General features: G+C 46.9%; 1 protein-coding gene across 2 annotated transcripts in view; it reads right to left on the bottom strand.

The window, feature by feature from the left end:
- Positions 1-255: 255 nt before the first annotated feature.
- The window catches only part of LOC120979487 (probable endonuclease 4), a 66,513-nt gene continuing 58,400 nt past the window's right edge, over positions 256-8,368 (bottom strand). For both annotated transcript variants that reach the window (XM_040408268.1, XM_040408269.1), the window contains one exon: positions 256-679. In XM_040408268.1, the coding sequence (XP_040264202.1) occupies positions 622-679 (58 nt within the window). In that variant the 3' untranslated portion in view covers positions 256-621. The remainder of the gene's footprint in view (positions 680-8,368) is intronic.

Below are 8,368 nucleotides of genomic sequence, written 5' to 3'. Positions count from 1 at the left end.
TGCTGCAGTGACCCTTGCTTTAAACATAACATTGTAGAAACATCAAATTACAATTTCTTTGGTATCATTTATTATAAAGAAAAGATTACACTATTTTACAATCGAAAAAAAGCAAAAGAAACGTAATGCAGAAGGAACAAAGTACTAACTCTACATTTACAACAAGCCATTGATATTTTTGCTGGATCACCCAATTGTGTCTCGTATACCAGGTATGTTATAAAAGAGAAATTCATATTTATTTTATTTTATTTTCATAGAGGGGTAAAAAAAATTATGAAAAAAGGGTCATGAGAATGTTGGAAGTCTTTGGCCTGGCAACCAAATTATTTTCTAGTTGTAGCTGTACTAGTGCAGGGTCTAAATATGCAAGCTAAGAGGTTCCTATAGGTTGCTCTGGCCCATTGTCCCAGGGCAAAAAAACATGAAGAGTACGTAATCCAGCAAAATCACAATTTACAATATATTCTCAGTATTTCCCTTGCGGCAATACTTGCATTTCCTCAGGAGTTTTGCAAGTCAGCATATTAAAGGGAAAAATGTTCCAAGACCAAAGAGTGCAGGAGATCTTCAGCGTCCTGTACGAGTGAAGTTCAATTGTGTCACTTACAGACGTCTTCCTTATTCACACAGAGAATACAGAAGATCAATCTCATCCAAATAGTCCTCAAAATCAGAGCTAGGAAAAAAAAGACAATAAAAAAATTTCAGTCCAGTTAGGGTTGGGCGATATAGACGATATGCGATATAAACTATATAAATCTGGCCAACGATAGAGATTTCATTTATATCGCCAGATCGCAGTAGAACATGGCATGCACCGCTGTCAGCACTCACCATGTTCTCCTGAGCCGGCACAGTGGAGAAGGAGAGGAGTCCCTCCCTCCCCACTGTGTGTGGCTGCCGCTGACCACCAATGAGAACAGACTAGGAGGAGGAGGGGAGGGACTGGGGCCACTGCGCCACCAATGAGAACAGAGAGGAGGAGGAGAGGAGGGACTGAATACAAATGTAGCCTGCATGTGCCAGCCATATCCCATACCCGGCCTCTATTACTGCGCACCGTGATCTGCCGCAATTAACCCCTCAGGTCCTGAGGGGTTAATTGCAGCGGATCACGGAGCGCAGTAATAAAGGCCAGGTATGGGATATGGCCGGCACATGCAGGCTACGTTTGTATTCAGGCATATTAACTATATTCATTGGTGGCGCAGTGGCCACACCCCCTCCCTTCTACTCCCCCTCTTCTAAGTATTATATTAATTGTGCCCCCCCTCCACACGATTAAATCATTGGTGACAGTGAAACCCAAGTTGGCAGCTTCTGATCGGAGGCCCAGCCCCAGCAGTGTATTCGCGGGGCTCCGATCGGTTACCATGGCAGCCAGGACACTACCGAAGCCCTGGCTGCCATAGTCGGCTCCCTGCTGCTGTGTGCACTGTGCAGCAGAGAGAGTGTGAAGTCCTATTCACCCTAATAGAGCTCTATTAGGGTGAATAGGACAAGGGTTCTAAAAGAGAAAGCCATGTATAGGAGTGTTTCATTTATCCCGTAAACTACCATGAAGATAGATAGATGGATGCCTGCATGGCTACATCTCCACCTCATCTACTGTCACAAAGGGGTGATCCCCATTCTGCCAATATATGAGGTACCACCAGACATAGCCACACAGTGCACCATCAGTACTTAACTGTCCGTGCCCCCACACTGTGCTCCATTGGTCACTGATATGGAAAGTACATGTGAGCAGCAATCTGACTGACCAGATTGTGGGAGCGGTACAGTATGGCACTCAGGGATGCATTGGGCACCTGGCTGGTTATGCACCCTGGCTAAGGAGGCCTGGAGGAAATCACTGGCTAAGGGCTCATTCACACGACCGTTGGTGTCCCGTTCCCATATTGTGGACCGCATTTTCCGATCCGCAATACACGGGCACTGTTCCGTTGTCATTCCGCATCACGGATGCGGACCTATTCATTTCAATGGGTCCACAAATCCGGAGATGCGGAACGGAACACTAAGGAAGCACTACAGAGTGCTTTCTGGGGTTCTGTTCCGTGGCTCCGCACCGCAAAAAAATAGAACATGCTCTAACCTTTTGCGGAACGGAGGGATTGCGGACCCATTCAAGTGAATGGGTCTGCGATCCCCATGCGCCTGCCCTAAGGAAGGTGCCCGTGCATTGCGGGACACCAACGGTTGTGTAAACGAGCCCTAAAGGGAAGTAAGAGGCCCAGGTGGAGGACAAAGAGATTTATTTTCAGGACCCAGGGAGCAGTAAGTATGGTGCTCCTAGTCCTAGCTCTGGTATTAGTTCTCTGGGTGCCTGCACTAAGTCCTGGCAGCGCACAGCTTCAGAATGCATAGTTTGCGTAGTAGTGCACTATGACCCGGTGCTGTGCGACGTCAGGAACTCAGTGTAGAGCGTGCCTAGACGTAGTGCTGCACGAAGAGCGGAGGTGCAATAGGAGAAAAGAGGAGAGTTTTGTTTTTTGGTCAGAAATGGAGGAAGGGCTGGCCCCATTCAAAACTTTGCTGTGGGGCCCATTCAGTTCTAGTTACGTCTAGAATTTTTCAGAACCCAGACTGAGAAGTAATGGCTACAAGAAAGCCGAGCTTCAATAGTTAGAAATCATGTCAAAAAGCTTTTGTTTCCCTCATTTTTTAAAATTCAGTTAGCGTAAATATACAACCACAGAAAACATTATTTAGTATCAGCCGACATACAAGCATCTTCAGGCCAATGCGTATTGTTCTGCACAGACCGCGAAGGGTTAACAGTTAGCATTCCATTGCCATAACAACCTAATACCTAACATGTTGTGCTTTTAATTATTATTAGAATCGTTGCGTTCATTTGCATGCGCCCCCTCCCCTGATATCTTTGCTAATGACTATACAGCATCATCCGAGACTGGATTTACTTGTAAGGAGATCAGTAGTTTAGCTTCCTGCTGGGACTAAAGATCCGACCTGGAGCTGAAATTACAGGCTGGGGGTCTATACCCACCCCAGGGCACGTCTCCCCCATGTTCAATGTATGGATTTTCAATATGGAGTGTTAACTATGGGGGCAGCCATATGTCAGGTGATGGAAATGGTTTCTTAAAGAAAAGATGTAACGGTCACATCATAAATGCATGTCGATGCAATCATATCTCAGTAGTCATGGGATTTCAATGAAAATATTAAGACCTCTTAAAGTGAATCTCATGTGCCAAGCATGTTGTCAAAAAACTCTTTTTCTTCATTGTGACATATCCACAGGATATGGCATGTGTCTGACAGGTGGGGCACCACCATCAATTGGGGGCATAGGGGTGCCCCGACCCCCATTCTGCAATCCAAACAAAGGCAGAGTGTTTATGTGCTTTTCATGGCAAGAGAACAATAAATACTATCATACCGGCAGATTTATGTTTCTATTGTCTATTATGTGTACAGATGGAGTCCCAGCACCAAGAACCATGTGTCTCCTGCCTGCAGCTAAAGTGGTGGTGGGAAAAAAATACTGCAAAATCATATTAAGAAGGGTCTGTCGAAAAACAAATGGTCATTTAAAGCACTAGGAGGCTCCTAAACTGAAAAATTTAGAAACCAAATAAAAAAAATTGTTGACCCAGACCACCACTAAAATGCCCCCAGTAATAATAATAAAACCCTATGGTGTGCTCCCAGTAATAATGTCTGTATAGTGTTACCAAAAATTATGTTGCCTTCTTTGCTCCTGTAATAGAAATGCCGCTACAGTATCTCCGGCATTAATATACCCTTTTTTATCCCCAGTATTAATATTGTCACCTATAGTGCCCCTAGTAATAGTGCCCCTGTACAAAAAAAAATTTCACCACTAGTGTCTCAGTACTAAAACGCCCCAGTGCCACCAGTAAGGCCCCTTTTACTGTCCCCAGTATTAATTCCCCTAGAGTGCCCCAATAATGCTGCCAGTTATGTCCCCCACAGTGCCCCCAGTATTAATGTTCCCCACAATGCCCATCCATTAGTAATGTCCCTCACAGTGCTCCTCCAGTAGTAATGTCCCCCACAGTAGTAATGTCCCCAGCAGTGCTCCCCAATAGCAATGTCCCCCACCGTGCCCCTCCAGTAGTAATGACCACCACAGTGCCCCTCCAATAGTAATTTCCACCTCAGTGCATGTCCAATAGTAATGTCCCAAATAGTGCTCCTCCAATAGTCCTCCACAGTGCCCCTACAATAGTGATGTCCCAAACAGTGCCCCTCCAATAGTCCTCCACAGTGCCCCTACAATAGTGATATCCCAAATAGTGCTCCTCCAATAGTCCTCCACAGTGCCCCTACAATAGTGATGTCCCAAATAGTGCTCCTCCAATAGTCCTCCACAGTGCCCCTACAATAGTAATGTCTCCCATATTTCCCCCCCAAGTAAAGTCCCTCATAGTGCTCACCTCCTCCCCTTAAATAATGTCCCCTAAAGTGCCCCTCACAGTGCTCTCCTTTCTGTCAGTAATGTCCCCCACGTGGGCACTGAAAAAAGGCCAAAAAATAATACTCACCTGTGTCCCATGTTCGCCGGCGTTCACGATGCAGGCCACAACCTCTTCTGGTCTATGGCCTGGGATGGTGAGACGCAGGCAGCCAGTCACGTCATTGCATTGTATTCCGCAAAGGTGAGCGCAATGACGTCATCACACCTGCCTGCGCCGGGATTTACCACCTCAGAGTGTCACGGCTGTATGTGAGCAACAATAGTATACACAGTAAAAGAGCTACTGACCGGACCCAAACTAGGGAGGATAAAGGGTGACCCCTGTCCGACCCTCAAAGCTCTCCCAATGTTGCTAAAGCACATGCCCGGATCCAAATGGCGGAACGAGGCATGCCCACGTGCCTAAGACTGATGACCACTGTAACCCCTACAATAGTGGAAGGGGCACGGCCACCGGTGCCCTACTCAGTATATGGAGGGAACCGTGGCCACCTCAGATCCAGTCAGAAAATAATCAGGTACACAACAATGTCTGTACACTTAGCTGAAGGTGTTGCAGCCGCAGAGAAGACGGATCCAAGGACAGCTGGCAATATCCGGAGTGCTTGCTGCAGCAGAACACAGGTCCAGTGAACTGATAGCTACAAGTGAAGATACTAAAGCAAGAGCTACAACTGAAATGAGAACTATAATCCACGCCCTACAATAGGAGGAGGGGTGATATAAAGAGAGGGAAATCAAACGCATGAGGAACAGCTGGAAGGAAGGAAACCAAAAGTAAACAGAGCAGTGAGAACTCCTCCCAGCTCTAGTAGTGAAATAATCACAGGGGTGGAGAAACAGAGCTGTGAGAACGTCCCAAAGCTCTGGTAGTGACAGTACCCCCCCCCCCCCCCTCTACGGGTGGACTTCGGACACCCAGGACCCACCTTCTCAGGATGAGCCCTATGAAATGCCCTGATGAGGCGAGTGGCTTTAATGTCCGACACCGGAACCCACATCCTCTCCTCAGGACCATAACCCTTCCAATGAACGAGGTACTGAAGAGAACCGCGGACAATGCGAGAGTCCACAATTCTGGAAACCTCAAACTCCAGATTGCCATCAACCAAAATCGGAGGAGGAGGCAAAGAGGAGGGTACCGTGGGCTGGACATATGGTTTTAAGAGAGATCTGTGAAATACATTATGTATCTTCCAAACCCGTGGAAGATCAAGACGGAAGGCAACAGGATTGATGACTGACAAGATTTTATAAGGCCCAATAAACTTGGGACCCAATTTCCAGGAGGGAACCTTCAGTTTAATGTTTCTTGTAGACAACCACACCAGATCACCCACATTCAGGTCCGGACCAGGCACACGTCTCTTATCAGCCACACGCCTATACCTCTCACTCATTTTTTTAAGATTACTCTGAATCTTTTGCCAAATGGTAGACAAAGACGAGGAAAATCTCTCTGCCGGGGAGAGTTTTTTTTAGAGAAAAAGGCACAGGGTCGCCATTTGGCAGGAGAAGGGCCCTGGGACAAAACCGCACCAACACCCACCTCGGAAGCATCCACCTCAACAATAAAAGGTAAGGAAACATCGGGATGCACCAAGACTGGAGCAGACGCAAAACTCTCTTTAATCTTAGAAAAGGCTGCACGCGCCTCCTCCGACCAAGAGGAAAAATCTGCCCCCTTTTTTGTCATGTCAGTGAGGGGTTTGACAACAGAGGAATAATTCAAAATGAACTTTCTGTAATAGTTTGCAAAACCCAGAAAGCGCATCAATGCCTTCTGATTCTCAGGAAGCTCCCACTTAAGTACAGCACGGACCTTCTCCGGATCCATGCGAAAACCAGAAGCAGAGAGGAGAAAACCCAGAAATTGAATCTCCGATACCATAAAAAGACATTTCTCCAGCTTGGCGTACAATTTATTTTCCCGCAGAATCTGCAGAACCTGAAAAAGATGATCCTGATGGGTCTGAACATCAGGGGAAAAAATCAAAATATCATCAAGATACACCAATACAAATTTCCCCATTAAATGGTAGAAAATACTATTAACAAAATGCTGAAAGACGGCCGGAGCATTCATCAGGCCGAAAGGCATAACGAGATTCTCGAAATGCCCGTTAGGGGTATTAAAGGCCGTTTTCCATTCATCCCCCTCTCTGACCCTGACCAGGTTGTACGCGCCTCTCAAATCCAATTTGGAAAACACCTTGGCCCCAACAATTTGGTTGAAGAGGTCCGGGATCAGAGAAAGGGGATAGGGATCGCGAATCGTGATACGGTTCAGCTCCCTAAAATCTAGGCAAGGTCTCAGAGAGCCATCTTTTTTTTTAACAAAAAAAAAACCCGCGGCCACAGGTGACTTTGAGGGACGAATATGCCCCTTCTCGAGACTCTCGGAGATATAAGTTCGCATTGCGATTCTTTCCGGTTGTGAGAGATTGTAGAGGCGTGCTTTTGGCAGCTTGGCGCCGGGAATGAGGTTAATGGGACAGTCAAACTCCCGGTGAGGAGGTAGCTCCTGAACACCGCTCTCGGAAAACACGTCCGAGAAATCAGAGAGAAATGATGGCACAGTTTTAGTAGACACCTCTGCAAAAGTCGCTGTGAGGCAATTCTCTCTACAAAAGTCACTCCACTCATTTATTTGCCTTCCTTGCCAATCAATAGTGGGGTTATGTCTAGTGAGCCAGGGTAACCCCAAAACTAGAGAAGAAGGCAATCCGTTAAGGACAAAACAAGATATATCCTCCACATGAGTGTCACCTACAGCCAGCCGGATATTGTGAACAATGCCCTTCAGAGATCTCTGTGAGAGTGGAGCAGAGTCAATAGCAAAAACAGGTATATCCTTTTCTAATGTGCAAACCTGAAAACCATGCATGGCTACAAATTGAGTGTCAATAAGATTGACGGCCGCTCGACTATCGACAAAAATCTCACAAGAAATGACTTTGCTCTCTAGCGCCACCCTGGCAGACAGGAGAAAACGGGAACTGCAGGTCAGAGGAAAAGCATCAATTCCTACATCAACTTTGCCCAAAGTAGCAGATGAAGCAGAACTTGATGATTTACCTTTTGAGGTTTTTCTCTTATTATCGCTCTTAGTACAGTTCAAGAATCTCCTAGACGGACAAACATTTGCCAAATGATCTATGCCCCCACAACAAAAACACACCATACTCTGAGGACTAAATCCTCTTTTATCAGGGGCAAGTCGACCTAGCTGCATGGGCTCCTCCTCAGAGGGGACCGAGACAGGATGAGGCCCTACACACTGAATGAGTCCGCACCACTGCCCCTAGACTGACAATGGCTGGACAGAGAGGTCTCGTTTCTTTCTCTTAGACGCCTGTCAAGGCGTACCGCCAATGACATGGCAGACTCTAAGGACGTTGGTCTCTCATGGAAAGCAAACGCATCTTTCAATCTCTCTGAGAGACCATGACAGAACTGACTCCGGAGTGCAGCATCATTCCAACCCGAATCAGCTGCCCATCTCCGAAATTCAGAACAATAAAGCTCCGCGGACAGTTTGTTCTGGCATAAAACACGTAAGTTAGATTCGGCCAGAGCAACACGATCCGGGTCATCATAAATCTGCCCCAGGGCCACAAAAAATCTTTCCACGGATCGAAGGGAGGGATCCCCTGATGGCAGCGAAAAAGCCCAAGTCTGAGCATTACCCCTGAGCAGGGAGATGACAATCCTCACCCTCTGCTCCTGATTACCAGAGGAGTGGGGACACAAGCAAAAATGGAGTTTGCATGCCTCTCGGAAGCGAACAAAATTCTCACTGCCCCCGGAGAACGTTTCCGGAAGTGAGACCTTTGGCTCGCAACAGACTCCATGAGCCGGAGCAGAGCCCAATGCTTGAAGCTGAGTCATAGA

Source organism: Bufo bufo, chromosome 9 (assembly GCF_905171765.1).
Source record: "Bufo bufo chromosome 9, aBufBuf1.1, whole genome shotgun sequence".
NCBI classification, from domain to species: Eukaryota; Metazoa; Chordata; class Amphibia; order Anura; family Bufonidae; genus Bufo; species Bufo bufo.
The sequence above is the reverse complement of the archived record's forward strand: the minus strand, read 5'-3'. Positions and strand labels throughout refer to the sequence as shown.